At 43.6% G+C, this 24,492-nt stretch overlaps 1 protein-coding gene across 3 annotated transcripts in view; it reads left to right on the top strand.

The window, feature by feature from the left end:
- The window catches only part of LOC106562973 (fibrinogen C domain-containing protein 1), a 258,468-nt gene that overhangs the window by 92,683 nt on the left and 141,293 nt on the right, over window positions 1–24,492 (top strand). For all 3 annotated transcript variants that reach the window (XM_014128131.2, XM_014128128.2, XM_014128130.2), the window contains 2 exons: window positions 4,670–5,149; window positions 19,104–19,263. In XM_014128131.2, coding sequence (XP_013983606.1) covers window positions 4,670–5,149; window positions 19,104–19,263 — 640 coding nt within the window. The remainder of the gene's footprint in view (window positions 1–4,669; window positions 5,150–19,103; window positions 19,264–24,492) is intronic.

Genomic DNA, 24,492 nt, shown 5'->3' on the forward strand with positions numbered 1-24,492 from the left:
AGGGCTATCTTCTGTATACCACCCCTACCTTGTCACAGCACAACTGATTGGCTCAAACGCATTAAGAAGGAAAGAAATTCCACAAATTAACTTTTAACAAGACACACGTGCTAATTGAAATGCATTCCAGGTGATTACCTCATGAAGCTGGTTGAGAGAATGCCAAGAGTGTGCAAAGCTGTCACCAAGGCAAAGGGTGGCTACTTTGAAGAATCTCAAACTGAAAATGTTTGTTGATTTGTTTAACTATCTTGTGGTTACTACATGATTCCATATGTGTTATTTCATAGTTTTGATGTCTTCACTATTATTCTACAATTTCGAAAATAGTAAAAATATAGAAAAAAACATTGAATGAGTAGGTGTTACATTTTTTTGGACCGGTAGTGTATATATAAATAAACTCAGCAAAAAAAGAAATGTCTCTTTTTCAGGACCCTGTCTTTCAAAGATAATTTGTAAAAATCCAAATAACTTCACAGATGTTCATTGTAAAGGGTTTAACCACTGTTTCCCATGCTTGTTCAATGAACCATAAACAATTAATGAACACGTACCTGTGAAACGGTTGTTAAGACACTAACAGCTCACACACAGTAGGCAATTAAGGTCACAGTTATGAAAACTTAGGACACTAAACAGGACTTTCTACTGACTTAAAAACACCAAAAGAAAGATGCCCAGGGTCCCTGCTCATCTGCATGAATGTGCCTTAGGCATGCTGCAAGGAGGCATGAGGACTGCAGATGTGGCCAGGACAATAAATTGCAATGTCCGTACTGTGAGACACCTAAGACTGCGATACAGGGAGACAGGACGGACAGCTGATCATCCTCACAGTGGCAGACCACGTGTAACAACACCTGCACAGGATCGGTACATCCGAACATCACACCTGCGGGACAGGTACAGGATGGCAACAACAACTGCCCAAGTTACACCAGGAATGCACAATTCCTCCATCAGTGCTCAGACTGTCCGCAATAGGCTGAGAGAGGCTGGACTGAGGGCTTGTAGGCCTGTTGTAAGGCAGGTCCTCACCAGACATCACCGGTAACAATGTTGCCTATGGGCACAAACCCACTGTTGCTGGACCAGACAGGACTGGCAAAAAGTGCTCTTCACTGACGAGTCGCGGTTTTGTCTCACCAGGGGTGATGGTCAGATTCGTGTTTATCGTCAAAGGAATGAGCGTTACACCAAGGCCTGTACTCTGGAGCGGGATCGATTTGGAGGTGGAGGGTCTGTCATGGTCTGGGGCGATGTGTAACAGCATCATCGGACTGAGCTTGTTGTCATTGCGGGCAATCTCAACGCTGTGCTTTACAGAGAAGACATCCTCCTCCCTCATGTGGTACCCTTCCTACAGGCTCATCCTGACATGACCCTCCAGCATAACAATGCCACCAGCCATGCTGCTCATTCTGTGCGTGATTTCCTGCAAGACAGGAATGTCAGTGTTCTGCCATGGCCAGCGAAGAGCCAGGATCGCAATCCCATTGAGCACGTCTGGGACCTGTTGGATCGGACATTCCCCCCAGAAATGTCAGGGAACTTGCAGGTGCCTTGGTGGAAGAGTGGGTTAACATCTCATAGCAAGAACTGGTGAATCTGGTGCAGTCCATGAGGAGGAGATGCACTGCAGTACTTAATGCAGCTAGTGGCCACACAAGATATTGACTGTTACTTTTGTCCCTTTGTTCAGGGACACATTATTCCATGTATGTTTGTCTGTGGAACTCCACATGTCTGTGGAACTTTTCCAGTTTATGTCTCAGTTGTTGAATCTTGTTATGTTCATACAAATATTTACATATGTTATGTTTGCTGAAAAAAATGTAGTTGACAGTGAGAGGACTTTTTTTTTCTGAGTTTATAAGTTCAGGTTTTGTTATTTTTTTTAACATATATTTTACCCCTTATTTTTTGGGGCACAAAATGATCTCCATACTTGTATTTGTTTGTATGGATTACATTCAGACGAATCGCGTGACACTTGTGGGGGTTGTAGAGCAAAACAGAGAACACCATCATGCTCTCTAGAGTATCCCCATTACAGAGTGGTCATATAATAATATAATTATGATAATAATTTGTAAGCCAAACCGTTTGGACGCTACAGACGTTTTCGTGAGTAGACCTAAAAAGGCCACCATAGTCGGAAGCTGTGGATTGAAACAGCCCATGCAAAACATCTGATATCGCTATCTTAAATTGCTGGATTATTATGGGGATGTATTTATTATGTTACTTAGTGTCACGTCCTGACCAGCAGAGGGAGTAATTGTATTAGTTTTGGTCAGGATGTGTCAGAGGGTTTGTGTTTTTGTATGTATTTCTACGTTCTGTCTAGTTTAGTTTTCTATGTTTAGGTTTGGGTGTTGGACTCTCAATTGGAGGCAGGTGTTTCTAGTTGCCTCTGATTGAGAGTCCTATAATTAGGTGTGTGTTTGGTTTGGGTTTTGTGGGTAGTTGTTTTTGCATTGCTTTTAGTATAGCCTGCAAGACTGTTGTACTGTCGTGGTTTTTTCTGTGTTCACTAATAAATAACGATGATGAGCACGCTGCGCCTTGGTCCATTCCTGACGACAGATGTGACACTTAGATTGACACACCAGTGCGTCAATGGACAATTGAGGAATAAAACATGCCAGATAACAATACTATATGCTTTTAAACAATTTAATTCTTAAATGTATTTCAAAATACATATTATAAAGTCATTTTAATATTTTTTTCAATTTTTCTGAAAATCTCCATTTTGATTTACACTGGAAGTATGATAGATAATGACAATGACAATCTTAAATCTTCAATGTGGCTGTTGTAGAGAATTGTACTAACTATACTGAACAAAAATATAAACGAAACATGCAACAATTTCAAGGATGTTACTGAGTTACAGTTCATATAAGGAAATCAGTCAATTGAAATAAATTCATTAGGCCCTAATCTATGGATTTCACATGACTGGGCAGGGGCACAGCCATGGGTGGGCCTGGGCGTGCATAGGCACACCCACTGGGGAGCCAGACCCAGCCAATAAAAATGAGATTTCAGGTGAAGAAGCTGGATGTGGAGGTCCTGGGTTGGCGTGCTTACACGTAGTCTGCGGTTGTGAGGTTGGTTGGACGTACTGCCAAATTCTCTAAAATGATATTGGAGGGGGCTTACTGTAGAGCATTTTACATTGAATTATCTAATCTCAATTGACAACAGCTCTGGTGGACATTCCTGCAGTCAGCATGCCAATTGCACAATCCATCGAAACTTGAGACATCCATGCCATTGTGTGTGACAAAACTGCATATTTTAGAGTTGCCTTTTATTGTCCCCAGCACAAGGTGCACCTGTGTAATGATCATGCTGTTTAATCAGCTTCTTGATATGCCACACCTGTCAGGTGGATAGATTATCTTGGCAAAGGAGAAATTCTCACTAACAGGGATGTAAACAAATGTGTGCGCACAATTTGAGAGAAATAAGCTTTTTATGCATATGTAACATTTCTGGGATCTTTTATTTCAGCTCATAAAACATGGGACCAACACTTTACATGTTGCAGTTACATTTTTGTTCAGTATATGTTTACACCAAATGTCATGCATTTTCACCAAACAGAAATATATGAATATATTACAAGGACGTGAATGGGTTAAGGGAATGTTCTCCAAACTCTAAACCAAAACATGCTTAAAAGTTTCTCAGAAAGTTTTTGCTAATATAGATAGAATGTTCCCCTAACTAACTGAAAACTGGACGCTCAAACATTCAGGGAACGTTACGGGTAATATTACAAAAATGTTCTCTCTCTCCAGAATTGTTATCTGGGAAATAAGTGTAATTAAGTGTGTTTAATGTGAAGGTGGATATAGGGAGATATGAGTCGTTAATTGTGCAATGGTAGAGTAGGACACACTGCTCTCTCCTCTATCTACTCTATACACAGATGGTAATGGCAATGTATCCCTGAGTGACAAGATGGCTCCCCTTGAAAAAGCTTTTTTTTTGTTTCTGGTTAATGACACCATGGCAGTGTCAAAATGTTCTCCCTTTCTCTATATTTCTTGCACATTCTTGCTTTCTCTCTCTTCTCACACACTTTATCTCTGTATCTCTTACTCACTTATTTCTGTGTCTCACACTTTCCCTTTCACTGCCTCTCTCACACTTTCTCTCTCTCCCATGCTCTTTCTCCCCTTCTCTCTCCACTCTCTGAAGTGGGAGTGAGAATTGAACCTGGTTCCCTGCTGTGTTTTATCCCCAGAGGTGTTTTAAACTGGGACTCTTTTCAACATACTCTTCAATAAGCTACTTATCTCTTTTCTTCTCTTCAAAAACTACACGTTGCAGAAAACATGTCTTATATCGAGCTTCTTCCAACTTTCAGACTTTCGATGTGTGCGTTTTGTTGCAGATTAGGTTTTGATACAGGAGTAGTGTATGGTGGTTAATGAGATATAGGAGAGAGAAATTGCTCCTAACAAAAACTATTTGATAAAGGACGAGTTGTGAAATGTGAAACCTTTAAAATATTAAAAACCTGTAAACACTGCTAATCTTCAATTAGACGTTACCAAATGACAAAGCTACAGACATATCCAGAAAGATTCTGAAAAAAAATGTTGCTCTAACATTCCACTTTTCTTTTTGTCCCTGCCTTCCATAGAGGATGAGCTGCAGCTACCTTCTGTGCACCATCCTCCTGTTCGTAGCCGTCCTACTCGCCGTCACGGTAACCGGCACCATCCTCTTCATGAACCACAACCAGGCCCCGCCCATGTCCGACGGCCCTCCCCACATCTCCACCAATCAGGACGAGGCCAACGCCCTGGTCACTGTGGAGAGGGGCGACGGCTCGCGCATCAACATATTTATTGACCCCAACTGTCCTGACTACAATGGGAACTTCCTGCGTCTGGAGGGGGTGCAGACGTCGCTTCTCCACTCGCTGACCGACCACGACACCGACCTGAAGTCCGTCAAAGGTCAAGACCGGGCACTGCTGGTCAATCTAGCTGAAGAGGTGGCCAAACTGTCGGCCCATGCTGGTCAGCTGAAAATGGACTACGAGTCTCTGAGACGAGGCCAGGGGAGTCTGGGACAGGACCTGAACACACTGCAGACAGAGCAAGGACGCCTCATACAGGTGAGATACTACACGTTACAGATATGTTGCCTAACATACTGAAACACACTCAACACTAGTCTGAGACAAGTGTCTCAGAGACGAGGACAGGGGAGTTTGGGTCAGGACCTGAACACAGCAGACAGAGCAACACTGTAAAATGAATCTAGTTGATTCAACTAATTATAATTTAGTCACTGGTTCCACAGCCTTTTTAATTTAGTAAACCTTTCAGTCAAAGTGTAACGTGAACTAAACATTTTTCTACTTGAGTAAATGTAGGTTAGGGACACCCACATGTTCAGTTACTGCTTTTAACATACAATATTTTCAACATGTTGTGTATGTTCATTTATACAGTAAATGTCCCTCCCTGGGATTTGAATTCATAACCTTGTGGTTAATTACATTCCTATCTTTATTCCGCTCCACCATGTCTGTGTCAATGACAGATTCCACCTGTATTCCTATACTTCAAAGTAAATCAAAGCTTTGCTAAAAGTACACTCAAGAAATACTGTAGTCAACAGACACTAATAAACAGCCCAAAACACACTCTGTGACACACTTGACTTGACACACGTATGCGCAGCCTGACAAAACTACTCTGGGGCAGGACCTGAACACAGCAGGGCAGACTCATACAGTTAAGATACTATACAATACAGTGCAGACAGGGTTTACAGTACTGGATATTTGTCTCTTATCTGAGGCTGCTTGACTGACAGGCTGAAAGGGCTCAGGAAGTGGGTAAGACAGAGTGAGTGTTGACTGACAGTCTCTCCCCTCTACCTAACACACTTTGGTAATTTGGGATGTAACCTGAGAGTGTGAGAAAATGTGTACTTGTCAAGCTGAAGAACCCTATTACCAAGCACTGGGAAAAGATAACTGACAAATGTTCCATATTTTCCATAGATTTGTTCAACTGAGCCTTCATTAAACTACACACAGAATCTACATGTTTTCACAAAGCTTTCCCTCCTGCCCTTCTCTCGTTCTCTTGCTTCTCCCCTTCTCCGTCTTATTCTCTCACAAAGCCATGGTGACGCAAACTGAGTTCTACGTTTGCTACATACTTCAGTCTGAGACTGCCATGGTTGAAGTCGTTTGTGGTGAAGTCAAAAGGAGGGTTGTTGTGCAAAACAAAGTTATCAACAATTAGACCATCTCTAACCAATCAGAGTATCAAAACCTATGGCACATTTTCTAAACGCTGCTTTACCTCCGGAGCAAGGAGTTTGGGTAGCCAGGCAAATGATTCCCTTGAAATGCTCTCTTTCATTCTGTTCGCTACCCATTTTCTGCTCATTCTCTCATTATTAACACACAAAACAAGAGAGAATGAAAAAGAAAGTGAGGAAGTGAGGGAAGACAGAGAGGATTCTTCCCTGAGCAACCGCTGCAGGAGCCGGTATACTGTGCTATTTAGGAAGTGAAACCAAGGCATGGATTAGTGAGAAGTTTCCCGAACGTTTTGGCGTTCTGTTCCTCTGGCTGTTCAAACAGAGCTGGAAAAGGCCTTCTCTTTATCAAAGCCCACGTTCAAACCAGACCAGGAACACTGAACACAGGCAGTGGTTGGAGAAGGGGCGGGAGTTGGTGGGGAAGGGGGGCTGATCAAAGCTGTGGTTAAAAAAAAGGCATGCAGGAGAGGGCTTTGCGTTGTGAAAGTATCGCTCCCAGTAAGCCCTTTTATTTTAGGAGGAAGAGGGGCTGTGAGGGGAGGTAGCTTAGCAGTTAAGAGCATTGGGAAAATAATTGAAATATTGCTGGGGTGAATCTCTGAGCCGACTAGGTGAAAAATCTGTCGATGTGCCATTGAGCAAGGTACTTAACCCTAATTGTGGATTAAAGTCGCTCTGAATAAGAGCATTTGTTCTAATAAAATGTGAGCGTATAATATCTGTAAGCTAACAGAGCTGGGAGACTCCATCTTCTCATTTACACTAGCTAACCAAGGAATGGAAAAACATCTACATGAAGGGAAATGCAGATTCTTCCAGTGCTGCAAGACAATATGTTTCTATTAAAGTCCCCTATTTACAGTGCCTTCTGAAAGTATTTATACCCCTTGACTCAGTGTTTCCCAAACTCTGTCCTCGGGACCCCAAGGGGTGCAAGTTTTGGCTTTTGCCCTAACACTAAACAGCTTATTCAAATGATCAAAGCTTGATGATTTGTTGATCATTTGAATCAGCTGTGTAGTTCTAAAGTAAAAACCAAAATGCGCACCCCTTTGGGTCCTGAGGTCTGAGTTTCGGAAACCATGATATTACTTATTTCACATTTTCTTTTGTTACAGCTTGAATTCAAAATGGATTACGTTTATATTTTTGTCTCACGCATCTACACACAATTCAACATAATGTGGAAACATAGTTTTTGAAATTTTAACAAATTTATTGAAAGGAAACACATAAATATCTCATTTACATAAGTATTCACACCCTGAGTCAATACTTTGTAGAAGCACCGTTGGCGGCGATTACAGCTTTGAGTTGTCTTGGGTATTGGATGTTTTTGGTCCCAGTCCTGATAATGAGGAGGGCCGAGAGATGATCATGATGGCGCCGACAGAGATGGTCGCCTCGCTTCAGGTCCTTAGGAAACTATTCAGTAAATCGTTTTTTTGTGTTATTTCTTCCATTGTTAGCCCAGAAAATCTCAAGTGTTATTACATACAGCCGGGAAGAACTATTGGATATAAAAGCAACGGGAACTTACCAACATTACGACCAGGAAAACGACTTTCCCGATGCGGATCCTTTGTTCGGACCTCCACCCTGGACATGGAATCTTATACCAGAGCAGACCCAAAACAATGTGGTCGCCGCAGGAGAGGCAGACGGAGTGGCCTACTGGTCAGACTTAGAAGGCAAGCACACCGTTCACCGCTTCCGAGCATATTACTCGCTAATGTCCAATCTCTAAACAACAAGGTGGACGAAATTAGGGCACGAGTTGCCTTCCAGAGAGACATCAGATTGTAACATTCTCTGTTTCACGTAAACATGGCTGACTCGGGATATGTTGTCAGAGTCGGTACAGCCACCCGGTTTCTTCACGCATCGAGCCGACTGAAACAAATATCTCTCTGGTAAGAAGAAGGGTGGGGGTGTATGCCTTATGATTAACAACTCATGTTGTAATCATAACAACAGACAGGAACTCAAGTCCTTTTGTTCACCTGATCTAGAATTCCTTACAATCAAATGTCGACCACATTATCTTGTTCAACCTCTCTTTCGTATCGTCTGAGATTCCCAAAGATTGGAAAGCAGCTGCTGTCATCCCCCTCTTCAAAGGAGGGGACACTCTTGACTCAAACTGCTACAGACCTATATCTATGCTACCCTGCCTTTCTAAGGTCTTCGAAAGCCAAGTTAAAGCCAGATTACCGACCATTTCAAATCCCACCGCACCTTCTCCGCTATGCAATCTAGTTTCAGAGCTGGTCATGGGTGCACCTCAGCCACGCTCAAGGTCCTAAATGATATCGTAACCGCCATCGATAAGAAACAATACTGTGCTGCCATATTCATTGACCTGGCCAAGGCTTTCGACTCTGTCAATCACCACATCCTCATCGGCAGTCTCAATAGCCTCGGTTTTTCAAATGATTGCCTCGCCTGGTTCACCAACTACTTCTCTGATAGAGTTCAATGTGTCAAATCGGATGGCCTGTTGTCCGGGCCTCTGGTAGTCTCTATGGGCGTGCCACAGGGTTCTATTCTTGGGCCAACTCTTTTCTCTGTATACATCAATAATGTCGCTCTTGCTGCTGGTGAGTCTCTGATCCACCTCTACGCAGACGACACCATTCTGAATACTTCTGGCCCTTCTTTGGACACTGTGTTAACAACCCTTCAGACGAGCTTCAATGCCATACAACTCTCCTTCCATGGCCTCCAACTGCTCTTAAATACAAGTAAAACTAAATGCATGCTCTTCAACTGATCGCTGCCTGCACCTGCCCGCCCGTCCAGCATCACTACTCTGGACGGTTCTGACTTAGAATATCTGGACAACTACAAATACCTAGGTGTCTGGTTAGACTGTAAGCTCTCCTTCCAGACTCACATCAAACATCTCCAATCCAAAGTTAAATCTAGAATTGGCTTCCTATTTCGCAACAAAGCATCCTTCACTCATGCTGCCAAACATACCCTCATAAAACTGACCATTCTACCGATCCTCGACTTCGGCAATGTCATTTACAAAATTGCCTCCAATACCCTACTCAATAAACTGGAAGCAGTCTATCACAGTGCCATCCGTTTTGTCACCAAAGCCCCATACACTACCCACCACTGCGACCTGTACACTCTCGTTGGCTAGCCCTCGCTTCATACTCGTCGCCAAACCCACTGGCTCCAGGTCATCTACAAGACCCTGCTAGGTAAGTCCCCCCTTATCTCCGCTCACTGGTCACCATAGCAGCACCCACCTGTAGCACGCGCTCCAGCAGGTATATCTCTCTGGTCACCCCCAAAGCCAATTCCTCCTTTGGCCGTCTCTCCTTCCAGTTCTCTGCTGCCAATGACTGGAACGAACTACAAAAATCTCTGAAACTGGAAACACTTATCTCCCTCACTAGCTTTAAGCACCAGCTGTCAGAGCAGCTCACAGATCACTGCACCTGTACATAGCCCATCTATAATTTAGCCCACACCTCTTCCCCTACTGTATTTATGTATTTATTTTGCTCTTTTGCACCCCATTATTTATATTTCTACTTTGCACTTTCTTCCACTACAAATCTACCATTCCAGTGTTTTACTTGCTATATTGTATTTAGTTTGCCACCATGGCCTTTTTTGCCTTTACCTCCCTTATCTCACCTCATTTGCTCACATTGTATGTAGACTTATTTTTCTACTGTATTATTGACTGTATGTTTGTTTTACTCCATGTGTAACTCTGTGTTGTTGTATGTGTCGAACAGCTTTGCTTTATCTTGGCCAGGTCGCAATTGTAAATGAGAACTTGTTCTCAACTTGCCTACCTGGTTAAATAAAGGTGAAACATCTATTTTTTTAATACATTTTAAAAAATCTACCAAGAGAATTCTCTTCGACATAGTCACAGCACCCCCCCCTTCTTCTACGTAAACTGGAAACCATATATCCTGAGGCTGCATTTATTGTAGCTTTTAACAAAGCTAATCTGAGAACAAGGCATCCTAAATTCTATCAGCATATTGAATGCGTGACACTAGCTGGTAACATTCTGGACCATTGCTACTCTAACTTCTGCAATGCATACAAAGCTCTCCCACGTCCTCCCTTTGGCAAATCTGACCATAACTCCATTTGGTTGCTCCCAGCCTATAGACAGAAACTAAAACAGGAAACGCCTTTGCTCAGGTCTATCCAATGCTGGTCTGACCAATCGGATTCCACGCTTCAAGATTGCTTCGATCACGTGGACTGGTATATGTTCCGGGTAGCCTCAGACAATAACATTGATGTATACGCTGACTCGGAAAGCGTGTTTATTAGCAAGTGCATCGTGATGTTGTACCCACTGTGACTATTAAAACCTTCCTTAACCAGAAACTATGGATTAATGGCAGCATTCATGCAAAACTGAAAGACCGAACCACCGCTTTTAACCATGGCAAGGTGACTGGAAACATGACCGAATACAAACAGTGTAGATATTCCCTCCGCAAGGCGATCAAACAAGCAAAGCGTCAGTATAGAGACAAAGTAGAGTCGCAAATAAACGGCTCAAACACAAGACGTATGTGGCAGGGTCTACAGTCAATCACGGATTACAAAAAGAAAACCAGCCCTGTCGCAGACATCGAGTTCTTGCTCCTAGTCAAATTAAACAACTTCTTTGCTCGCTTTGAGGACAATACAGTGCCACTGACACTGCCCGCTACCAAAGCCTGTGGGCTCTCCTTCTCCGTTGCCAACGTGAGTAAAACATTTAACCTCTATGGGCTAGGCGGGACGAATTCGTCCCACCTACGTAACAGCCAGTCTAATCCAGTGGCGCGATTTTTGAATCGTTTGAAATACTATTACTTCAATTTCTCAAACATATGACTATTTTACAGCTATTTAAAGACAAGACTCTCGTTTATCTAACCACACTGTCCGATTTCAAAAAGGCTTTACAACAAAAGCAAAACATTAGATTATGTCAGGAGAGTGCCCAGCCAGAAATAATCAGACACCCATTTTTCAAGCTAGCATATAATGTCACCAAAAACCCAAACCACAGCTAAATGCAGCACTAACCTTTTATGATCTTCATCAGATGACACACCTAGGACATTATGTTATACAATACATGCATGTCTGTTCAATCAAGTTCATATTTATATCAAAAAACAGCTTTTTACATTAGCATGTGACGTTCAGAAAAAGCATACCCCCCGCAAACTTCCGGGGAATTTACTAACAGTATGCTAAATTACTCACGATAAACGTTCACAAAAAGCATAACAATTATTTTAAGAATTATAGATACATTACTCCTCTATGCACTCGATATGTCCGATTTTAAAATAGCTTTTCGGATGAAGCACATTTTACAATATTCTAAGTACATAGCCCAGCCATCACGGCTAGCTATTTAGACACCCGGCAAGATTAGCCTTCACCATAATAACATTTCCTATAAGAAAAATGTTCTTACCTTTCCTGTTCTTTGTCAGAATGCACGCCCAGGACTTCTACTTCAATAACAAATGTAGGTTTGGTCCCAAATAATCCATAGTTATATCCAAATAGCGTCGTTTTGTTCGTGCGTTCTAGACACTATACGAATGGTAATCCACGGTCGTGCGCAAGGCGCATGGCGTGACAAAAAATGTCTAAATATTCCATTACCGTACTTCGAAGCATGTCAACCGCTGTTTAAAACCAATTTTTATGCCATTTATCTCGTAGAAAAGCGATAATATTCCGACCGGGAATCTGCAATAAACTAAACAGCCGAATTAAAATACTCCGCGGGGGCTAATCGCGCACGCGCCTCATTCCATTGTCACCTAATGGGACACTTGGATAAGGTGATAATCTGTTTCAGCCTGAGGCTGCCTCGTCAACCTTCATGATTTTCCCGGGTCCTGAGAGCCTATTGGAGCCCTGGGAATTGTCACGTTACAGCTAAGATCCTTACTCTTCAATAAACAGATGCAAGACGCACGACTCCTTGTCAAACAGGCCACTTCCTGCATGAAACCTTGTCAGGTTTTTGCCTGCCATAGGAGTTCTGTTATACTCACAGACACCATTCAAACAGTTTTAGAAACTTTAGGGTGTTTTCTATCCAAACCTGAACAATAATATGCATATTCTAGCTTCTGAGTTGGTGTAGGAGGCAGTTAAAAATGGGCACATATTTTTTCCAAAATTCTCAATACTGTCCCCTAGCCCAAACAGGTTAAACATGTTAACCCTCGCAAGGCTGCATGTCCTCAGAACATGAGAAGACCAGCTGGCTGGTGTTTACGGACATATTCAATCAATCCCTATCCAGTCTGCTGTGCCTACATGATTCAATATGGCCACCATTGTTCCTGTCCCCAAGAAAGCTAACTGAACTAAATGACTATCGCCCTGTAGCACTCACTTCTGTCATCATGAAGTGCTTTGAGAGACTAGTCAAGGATCATATCACCTCCACCCTATATCACCTAGACCCACTCCAATATACTTACTACCCCAATAGGTCCACAGACGACACAATCACCATCACACTGCACACTGTCCTATCCCATCTGGACAAGAGGAATACCTATGTAAGAATGCTGTTCATTGACTACAGCCCAGCATTTAACGCCATAGTAACCTCCAAACTTGTCATTAAGCTTGAGTCCCTGGGTCTCGATCCTGCCCTGTGCAGCTGGGTCCTGGACTTTCTGACCGGCAGCCCCAGGTGGTGAAGGTAGGAAACAACATCTCCACACCGCTGATCCTCAACACTGGGGCCCCACAAGGGTGCGTTCTCAGCCCTCTCCTGTACTCCCTGTTCACCCATGACTGCGTGGCCAAGCAGGCCTCCAACTCAATCATCAAGTTTGCAGACGACACCACAGTGGTAGGCTTGATTACGAACAACGATGAGATGGCGTATAGGGAGGAGGTGAGGGCCCTCGGAGGGTGGTGTCAGGTAAATAATCTCTCTTTAAACGTCAACAAAATAAAGGAGATGATTGTGGACTTCAGAAAACAGCAGAGGGAGCATTCCCCCATCCAAATCGACGGGACAGTAGTGGAGAGGGTGGAAAGATTTAAGTTCCTCGGCATACACATCATGGACAAACTGAAATGGTCTACCCACACAGACAGTGTGGTGAAGAAGGCGCAACAGCACCTCTTCAACCTCAGGAGGCTGAAGAAATTTGGCTTGTCACCAAAAACACTCAAAAACTTTTACAGATGCACAATCGAGAGCATCCTGTTGGGCTGTATCACCGCCTGGTACAGCAACTGATCTTCCCACAACCGCAAGGCTCTCTAGAGGGTAGTGTGGTCTGCACAACGCATCACCGGGGGCAAACTACCTGCCCTCCAGGACACCTACAGCACTCGATGTCACAGGAAGGCCAAAAAGATCATCAAGGACAACAACCACCCGATCCACTGCCTGTTCACCACGCTATCATCCAGATGGCGAGGTCAGTACAGGTGCATCAAAGCTGGGACTGAGAGACTGAAAAACAGCTTCTATCTCAAGGCCATCAGACTGTTAAACAGCCATCACTAACATAGAGTGGCTGCTGCCAACAGACTCAAATCACTGGCCACCTTAATAAATTTAATAAATGGATTTAATAAAGCTATCACTAGTAACACTTTAAATATGCCACTTTATTAATAATGTTTACATATCGTACATTACTCATCTCCTATGCATATACTGTATTCAATACTATCTACTGCATCTTGCCTGTTCTGCATGGTCATCGCTCATTCATATATTTATGTGTAATGTTCTTATTCATCCCTTTACATTTGTGTGTAAGGTAGTCGTTGTGAATTCTTTAGATTACTTGTTAGATATTACTGCACCGTTGGAACTAGAAGCACAAGCATTTCACATTAACATATGCTAACCATGTGTATGGGACCAGTACAATTTGATTTGATTGTGTATGTCTGTATCAGCGTTGAACATCTGGATTTGGGGATTTTCTCCCATTCTTCCATACAAATTTTCTCAAGCTTTGTTAAGTTAGATGGGGAGTGGCAGTGAACAGCAATCTTCAAGTCTTTCCACAGATTGTCAATGGGATTCAAGTCTGGGCTTTGGCTGGGCCAATAAAGGACTTTCACATTCTTGTTCTGAAGCCATTACAGAGTTGCTTTGGCTGTATGCTTGGGGTCATTGTCCTGTTGGAACGAAAATATCCACCCCAGTCTAAGGTCGTTTGCAGGTTCTCATCAAGAATATTCCTGTCTTTGGCTCCATTCATTGTTTCCTCTATCCTTACCCGTCTCCCAGTCCTTGCCACTGAAAAGCATCCCCATAGCATGATGCTGCCACCACCTCATCAGACCACATAATCTTTTGCCTTATGATCTCAGAGTCTTTCATGTGCCTTTTTGCAAAACTCCAGGAATGCTGTAATGTGCTTCCATCTGGCCACTCTCACATAATGCCCAGATTTCTAAATTGCTGTAGAGACTGTTGCCCTTCTGGCAGGTTCGCCCATCTCAGCCAAGGAACTCTGTAGTTCTGTCAGTGTAGTCATTGGGTTGATAGTCATCTCCCTTACCAAGGTCCTTCTTGCCCGGTTGCTCAGTTTGGTCGGATGGCCAGATCTAGACAGAGTCTGGGTTTTTCCATATTTTTTTTTATTTCCCAATGATGAAAACCAGTGTGTTCTTGGACTTCATGGTGTAGTTTCTGCTCTGACATGCATTGTCAACTGTGGGACCTTATATAGACAGGTGTGTTTCATTCTAAATCATGTCCAAACAATTGAACTGGCCACTGGTGGACTCCAATCAAGTTGTAGTGACTTCTCAAGGATGATCAAAGGAAATTGTATGTACCTGAACTCATAGCAAAGGGGTCTGTAATCAAGATATGTCTGTATATCATTTGAAATACATTTGCTAAAAATTTGAAAAACATGTTTTCACTTTGTCATTATGGTGTATTGAATTGAATCGATTCTGAATTCAGGCTGTAATAAAATGTTTAATAAGTCAAGTGGTATGAATACTTGGTATGGTTTGAATACTTTCTGAAAGCACTGTAGGGGACTTTGAGAGGTTCTGGACCGGTTGCATCCATTATATTTGTGTACAGAGCACTCTGTGAACAGTGCAACATCAATTGCTGTGCACTCCTTGAAAGGTCTGGTTGTCCTACTTCACATACCTCTCTCTGCTCTGAGCTGAGATACAGTATGTGAAATCGGACACCTAATTTGTATATTTTCGGGCCGATCCGGACAAAGGATTGATTTCCGCTGGTTGTGAACCTTGCAGCTCTGCTTGCAATACTGTATATGAAACGGGAGAACCTAGCAATTGCAGCAAAAGCAGTCTGATCTCACTGAGATGTTCTCAGATGGATTTAGAGCTCTCAATATCAAAGAATAAAAAATGATTTAATAGAATTGAAACAAGACCACTTTTGCTTGGTCACTTTGTGCTTATAGTTGAAGTTGTAACGAGTCAGCAGACATTTGAATGGCGTCTCTGCGTCACTCAGAGGACGCTGGGCAGAACATTCTCTGTCATCAGTTAAATGAAATTGTGCCAATTTTGTACTGTCACTAAGTATGATTGCTGCTATATTTTGAAAGCATTTCAATCATTTCAAGCCCTATTCCCCCACTTTTGTTGAATAGGAAAAAAATAATATATGATTCTCATGTTTTCATATTTCTATTATATTTTAGCACAAATTACTTGCTGTTTGGTGTCCCAATGCAAACATTCTCATATTTCTGCAGATTCTCACAGTATAACGTGTGTTGAAGATCGACGAATGCTGTTTCTGTCTGGCTGCAGACCTAGTCTACAGAATACACTGTGTTTCCCATTTCCTTGTCTAAATACTAAAAACATGAAGGCCAAATTGAATCTGCAGAGGACAAAAGCCTCTTCTTAAGTCCCTCTAAGTCATTTTAAATGGTGTTTGTTTAAAAAAATGATATGCCTGCAGTTTGAGCTTGGTACAAGTCATATCAGCTCCAGTGATACAGCCCCAGCTTTAGCCATGCAGAACTCAGGGGGGGAGTGGGATAGAGAAAGAAAGAGAGAGCGTCGAGAGAGAGCGAAACCATAGACAGCGTAGAGGGATAGAAAGGGAGAAAGAGAGAGAGAGATAGAGGGAAAAAGAGAATGCATATAGAGAAAGAGCTAGACTAAAGAGCGAGACCAAGATGGTAGCAACGAGCATCTAGCGGGGGCTAAGTGGAGGTGGCGGTGACGGAGACGTCTTGGTAGCAGAGCAAAGCCACAACCCTGTGTGATTGATTTCCTCCCTCAGATGAGGCGAACGCAGGCCACTCGCTGCTCTGTGGTTTATGTGCATGCAGACGCTGTTCCCCACCTGACACTTCAGTATGACTGTCTGATCTATGACTGTCTGATCCCTGGCCCGTGTCCAGGGACAAGATTTATGGTGCCACGGTTAGTAATGGCCCTGACTGCATGCAACACGGGGAGCCCCAGGAGAATGGTTCCAACCCACGACATAAGTAAGGAACTGTCCCAGAATGCCCCAGAGGTGTGGGAAGGAGGAAGGATCTGATTGGACAGGTATATAGGCCATTTCAAAGTTAGGGTGTGTGTGTGTCACTTTGATGGACATACCAATTTCTTTGGATGTCTTTTTCTTACACACACATAGATTGTAGATATAGTTATTCCTCAAGAAATCACTAATTTCATGCCCTCGAGCTAGTCTTACCTTTCAAACACACATCTGATCTCATAACATCCTTGCGTAGACAAACAGTAACTCCTTTTGAGCACACACATAGACAGACGCGCGCACACGCATGACGCATACATCGGGCACTGCTGAAATCACATTACACGGCCACAGGGTCTCTACACCCCCACTAAGGCTATGACCCATTTTACGCTGAGGAGAGAGGGAGCACAGGGAATTGGGTTTTTGTATGTGCTTCTATATACCTGGTTTGTGTGTGTGGGCGTGCGTGCCTGCGTGCGTGCGTGTGTGTGTGCGTGTGTGTGTGTGTGCGTGTGTGTCTGTGTGTGTGTGTGTGTGTGTGTGTGTGTGTGTGTGTGTGTGTGTGTGTGTGTGTGTGTGAGCCAGCGTGTGTCTAAGAGTGCATCTTTGCAAGTGAATGATAGGATGAGTCACCAATTCCCCTGATTTCATTGAGTTCTATGTGTGAGAGTAGAGGGAGAGAGATGGAGAGAGATGGAGGGGGAGATCTAGGGGATCTAGGGGAAGAGTGAGGTGGGGGGGGTAAAGAGAGAGCTGTCAGCAGCTTATCACTAAACCCAGACTAATACACAATTAGCATCACAATACAATTAGTTCTCATTATAGCCTTCTAAAGCAGCTCCACAATGGCCTGGGGTGACTCCCCTTACTACACTAGATGTATCAAGTGTTTAAGTGTGTGTGTGTGTGTGTGTGTGTGTGTGTGTGTGTGTGTGTGTGTGTGTGTGTGTGTGTGTGTGTGTGTGTGTGTGTGTGTGTGTGTGTGTGTGTGTGTGTGTGTGTGTGTGTGTGTGTGTCTGTGTGTGTGTCTGTGTGTGTGTGTTGTGGTTATTGAGGCCAGTGGAGGGCCTGTGGGTTTCTCTACTGTAATGCTGTTAACACACCAGGCTATAGCTGACTCCATGGACGCTGCCTCAGACTCACAGGAGTCTGAGCCACTTATCTGTGTTTTTTTGCAGGGGCAGAGGAATGTGTATGTGTGTGTGTGTGTGTGTGTGTGTGTGTGTGTGTGTGTGTGTGTGTGTGTGTGTGTGTGTGTGTGTGTGTGTGTGTGTGTGTGTGTGTGTGTGTGTGTGTGTGTGCGTGTGTGTCCAACACCAGGCCGGGTAGCCGCTGGACAAGTAGGTGTACAGCGGTGGAGAGCAGAAAGGAAAGAGGTAAAGAGCTAGAAGGTAGAAACATAAACAGTTAGAGAGGTTTGTTGTTCTATTCTCTACTGGCAACCCCATTTATCAATCCAGTGGGCTCGCTCTTTTCTCTAAACCAATCAGGGGGCAACATGCTGGGGATATTGGCTTAGATCAGAGGTACACAGCTTTGGTCCATGGTGTAAGCAATATACAACCAATCAGTAAATCAAGTGATGGACAGGGAGAAATGAAAACAGCAGGACTTGAGGGCCTGTTATGTTTAAATGCAGGTCTTTTTGTGGCCTATTGAGCCTGATTCACAATATAGGGCAAATTTGGCCTGGGCACACCGAGCCAAGTTGGGTTGTACTAGGCTTTTTATTTTGTTTGTTATTAAACTAGGCAAGTCAGTTAAGAACAAATTCTTATTTACAATGACAGCGTACCGGGGAACAGTAGGTTAATTGCCTTGTTCAGGGGCAGAACGACAGATATTGACTATGTCATCTCTGGGATTCGATCCAGCAACCGTTCTGTTACTGGCTCAACACTCTAACCACTAGGCTTGCCTGGTTACACATCCACCACATTGTCTGGAACAGTGCTGGAAAGAACAAAGTGAAAAGGAAACATGCGGGCATGCACAGTACGGATCAGGTCGTTGTGAATCAGGCATTGGAGTTCTGCTCAGGGTGGAGTTATATTTCTGGACTACAGTGGTGGATATTTCTACATATGCATACATAGTTAGTCATTAAGAATTGTCAACTAATAGTTTAATATCTTCAGAACATAGACTACATGTTAGAACAGGTACAATCCTACCTCTCCTTCCTGTATGTCTCATTCGATTTCTCTCTACCCCTCATTCAGGACTGAACCTATCCCAACACAAATGATAATACAAATTATGGTTAACTAATGGTTAATACTGTGTATTGCAGCTGCTGTCCGACTGCCAGATCAACATGGTGAAGGTGGTGAACTCTGTAAGCGATGCTCTCAACTCCATGCAGAAGGAGACAGGAGGGCTGAAGGCTCGTGTCAAGGCTGACCTACAGCGGGCACCGGTCAGAGGCGCTCGCCTCAAAGGCTGTGCCAACGGTAAATCTCATAACTGTCTGTGTGTGTGTACGTGTGTGTGTGTGTGTGTGTGTCAGTGGAGGCTTCTGAGGGGAGGACAGCTCATAATAATGGCTGGAACGGTGTGAATGGAATGGCATCAAACCATGTGTTTGATGTATTTGAAACCATTCCACTGATTCCGCTCCAGCCATTGACACGAGCCCGTCCTCCTTTATTAAGGTGTCACCAACCTCCTATGGTGTCTGTCTGTCTGTCTGTCTGTCTGTCTGTCTGTCTGTCTGTCTGTCTGTCTGTCTGTCTGTCTGTCTGTCTGTCTGGCTGGCTGGCTGGCTGGCTGTCTGGCTGTCTGTCTGTCTGTCTGTCTGTCTGTCTGTCTGTCTGTCTGTCTGTCTGTCTGTCTGTCTGTCTGTCTGTCTGTCTGTCTGTCTGTCTGTCCTGCATGCATATATCTATGTGTGTGTGTCTCTCTGTCTTCATATGTGTCTGTCTGTCCTGTATATGTACAATATATCTCTCTATCTGTGTATTATTCAATAGTCTGCCAGTGGTGAAGGCCCTTGGTGCTAGTGTTGAATATACAGCGTGTACATAAATGAGTAGTGACTGGTGTGTTTATTGAGGTGTGTCGCTCGGAGTGAGAGCCTGAGAAAGCCTGAGGCGTGGTCGCTGAAGAAAGCTTTAGTCAAACCTAAAAGACCTGAGGAGAGTCTCCCTCTAGCCACCAACCATGGAATACACTGTGGCTGACACTTACATACCACACACACACACACACTAACACTAACACTAACACACTCGAGAGTATGCGCGCCACAGGCCCCAGGTTCCCATTAATATTTCACACACGTAGGGACTGCATGAAAATCCTTGATGTAATTTCACACTCCCGGATCCCTGCATATGTGGAACTTTACAATATCCATTTCAATGACTACCCTGCTAGCTACCACCCTGTCCAACATGCTATACACTTGTAAAAAAAATATATTCTTTGGATCAACCTAATAAAATCTGGATCAACTGGTTACAAGTAAATGGGTTAGGTTTTCTCAATTGAAAAAATGACATTTGTTGAAACCAAACATGATTCAATGCCAACTGTTCAACACCAATATTTCAATTTGCAACCTATTTCTTTCAACATTCATCTTACTTTCCCCTTTTGTTAAACCTACCAAATAACATAAATTCAAAACCTAATACATATGTTGTAGCAAGTAGATTTTTCGCTTTGGAACTGCCTCTCCAAATTTCATAAATTGGTTTTCAAGCAATTAAATCAATTTCCTCTTAATCAAGATATGAAGTATGTTCCATAACATAAGTAATGACTCCAGACACATTCACGTAAGACTTTTACATCAACTTGCTACAACATTGTTACCAAATAATGAAGGTCTCATCCACACAAGCACTTCCAGCATTGCAGTACTTAAACCACAATCACTTACAATTTAGTGTAGAATATGTACGTAAAGTATTTAAAAATAAAATGGAATACATTTCCTGGAATGACATTCACTCTCATGGGTAGTTAAGAAAAATAACCGAAAAGCCACGCCCCCAATAGGCCATGCCTCCAACTCTGCCGCCGCTACGTTGCACCCACCGCTGTTCAATGCGAATGGGCACGTGTTGAAAGCAATTTCGAAGCTTTCATTCAATAAAAATAATCACATTGATCTGTCAAATTCGTTATTTGATTTCAGACAAATTGAATAGAACCAACGCGTAATTGTGGATAATTCCAATCACAAAAAGCACTTCACAACTGTGCCGTCCTACTTTGTACAGTGTACACGGGTGGAGTAGCACAGCCTACTCGTAGCACAGCCTACTCGTAGCACAGAGCATCGCCCTGGCTGCATGTCTATGAAACTGAAACATATACAGTACACTAGCATAGCGTTATTTGTTTTTTACATGCCTAAAAAAATATAGATTGTCTGTAAGAAAAGCAACTTTGCTACTGATTCTGAATTTGATGGTCATTTCCTAAATGGCATATATTATATTATTATTAACTGGTGCAACAAGTTCACCAGGCTCATAGCAGGGGGCGTAGGGGGACGAGGGATGAGAAATGTCTAAGGGAAGTCTCTAAAGTGTCTTCTCTCCAAAATTATAGTGTTTGGCCCCTGTGGGAACTCTCTCTCTATGCTTTAAATTCTGGGGTTTGACCTACTGAAAGCTGGCATGCATAATCTATGAGGACTAATCATCACAGAATTCCCCCAACACAGAAACGAACCCACACACACCCAAACCTGCTGATCCCTCTGTCGCACAAATACTACCTATATCCCCAACCCCCCTCTCTCACCACCTAAGTCCCCATTATCCCCCTCTCCCTATCTGTCAAGAGAGGGCTAGATATAGTAAGAGGGCGCCCGAGAAGAAGGCAGACGGTTTACCCAGACGATAGTGTTATTTTGTTAGTTTATTTGCGTTGTTTATAACTTATTTTTTTACTTATTTTGTACATAATGTTGCCACTACCGTCTCTTATGACAGAAAATAGCTTCTGGACATCAGGACTGCGATTACTCACCATGGACTAGCAGAATCCTTTTTTCCTTTCACGACTCTGACGAGCCCGACACAAAGGATATACTGCTTCCACGGGAACAGGCCCCGGTCCCCGTGAACCGCGTGAAGAGGAGACGGAGAAAGAGGGGCCGAAGGGCGGGCTGCCTTCTGAGAATTTGTAGGTGATCGAATAAACCCCCACTTCCCTCCATACTGCTAGTAAATGTGCAATCCTTGGAGAATAAAATTGACGAGTTACACGGAAGATTAAACTAACAACGGGACATAAAAAACTAACATCTTATGCTTCACGGAGTCGTGGCTGAACGATGACAATATTAACATACAGCTGGCTGGTTATATGATGTACTGGCAGGATAGAACAGTGGCGTCTGGTAAGACAAGGGGTGGCGGACTATGTATATTTGTAAATAACAGCTGGTGCACGATACCTGTGGTCTTGAGCTATTGCTCGCCTGAGGTACAGTATCTCATGATAAAGTGTAGACCACACTACCTACCGAGAGAGTTTTCATCTGTATTCTTCGTAGCTGTTTACATACCACCACAGTCAAAGGCTGGCACTAAGACAGCATTGAATGAGCTGTATTCTGCCATAAGCAAACAAGAAAACGCTCACCCAGGGGTGGCGCTCCTAATAGCCGGGGACTTTAATGCAGGGAAACTTAAATCTATTTTACCAAATTTCTATCAGCATGTTAAATGTGCAACCAGAGGAAAAAGAACTCTGGACCACCTATACTCCACACACAGAGACACATACAAAGCTCTCCCTCACCCTCCATTTGGCAAATCTGACCGTAATTCTATCATCCTGATTCCTGCTTATAAGATCAAAGTAAAGCAGGAAGCACCAGTGACTAGATCAATAAAAAAGTGGTCAGATGAAGGAGATGGTAAGCTACAGGACTGTTTTTCTAGCACAGACTGGAAAATGTTTGGGGATTCCTCCGATGGCATTGAGGAGTACACCACATCAGTCATTGGCTTCATCAATAAGTGCATCGATGACGTTGTCCCCACAGTGACTGTACGTACATACCCCAACCAGAAGCCATGGATTACAGGCAGCATCCGCACTGAGCTAAAGGCTAGAGCTGCCACTTTCAAAGAGTGGGACTCTAACCCAGAAGCTTATAAGAATCCCGCTATGCCCTCCGACGAACCATCAAACAGGCAAAGCATCAATACAGGACTAAGTTCGAATTGTACTACACCAGCTCTGACGCTCGTCAGATGTGGCAGGGCTTGCAAACTACTACGGGCTACAAAGGGAAGCACAGCCGAGAGCTGCCCAGTGACACGAGCCTACCAGACGAGCTAAACTACTTCTATGCTCGCTTCGAGGCAAATAACACTGAAACATGAATGAGAGCACCAGCTCTTCCGGAAGACTGTGTGATCACGCTCTCCACAGCCAATGTGAGTAAGACCTTTAAACAGGTCAACATTCACAAGGACGCAGGGCCAGACGGATTACCAGGACGTGTACTGTGAGCATGCGCTGACCAACGGGCAAGTGTCTTCACTGACATTTTCAACCTCTTCCTGTCAGACTCTGTAATACAAACATGTTTTAAGCAGACCACCATAGTGCCCGTGCCCAAGAACACTAAGGTAACCTGCCTAAATGACTAGCGACCCATAGCACTCACATGTGTAGCCATGAAGTGGTTTGAAAGGCTGGTCATGGCTCACATCAACACCATTATCCCAGAAACCCTACCCCACTCTAATGTGCATATCGCCCCAACAGATCCACAGATGATGCAATCTCTTTTGCACTCCACACTGACCTTTCCCAGCTGGACAAAAGTAACACCTATGTGAGAATTCTATTCGTTGAATACAGCCCAGCGTTCAACACCATAGTTCCCTCAAAGCTCATCAGTAAGCAAAGGACCCTGGGACTAAACACTACCCTCTGCAACTGGATCCTGGACTTCCTGACGGGCCGCCCCCAGGTGGTAAGGGTAGGTAACAACACATCCACAACGCTGATCCTTAACACAGGGGCCCCTCAGATGTGCGTGCTCAGTCCCCTCCTGTACTCCCTGTTCACTCACGACTGCACGCCCAGGCATGACTCCAGTGGCACAACAGTGGTAGGCCTGATCACCGACAATAATGAAGACAGCCTATAGGGAGGATGTCAGAGACCCGACCGTGTGGTGCCAGGACGACAACCTCTCCCTCAACGTGATCAAGACAAAGGAGATGATTGTGGACTACAGGCAAAACAGGACCAAGCACCCTCCCCCACCCCTCTTTACACCACTGTTACTCTCTGTTGTCATCTATGCATTTAGTCACTTTAATTTTTCTTTTTTTATTTTATTTCACCTTTATTTAACCAGGTAGGCAAGTTGAGAACAAGTTCTCATTTGCAACTGCGACCTGGCCAAGATAAAGCAAAGCAGTTCGACACATACATCAACACAGAGTTACACATGGAATAAACAAACATGCAATCAATAATACAGAATAATATAGAAAGATCTATATACAGCATGTGCAAATGAGGTAGGATAAGAGAGGTAAGGCAATAAATAGGCCATGGTGGCAAAGTAATTACAATATAGCAATTAAACACTGGAATGGTAGAATGTGCAGAAGATGAATGTGCAAGTAGAGATACTGGGGTGCAAAGGAGCAAGATAAATAAATAAATAAATGCAGTATGGGGATGAGGTAGAT

This window comes from Salmo salar, chromosome ssa11, assembly GCF_905237065.1.
Source record: "Salmo salar chromosome ssa11, Ssal_v3.1, whole genome shotgun sequence".
Classification (NCBI taxonomy): Eukaryota; Metazoa; Chordata; class Actinopteri; order Salmoniformes; family Salmonidae; genus Salmo; species Salmo salar.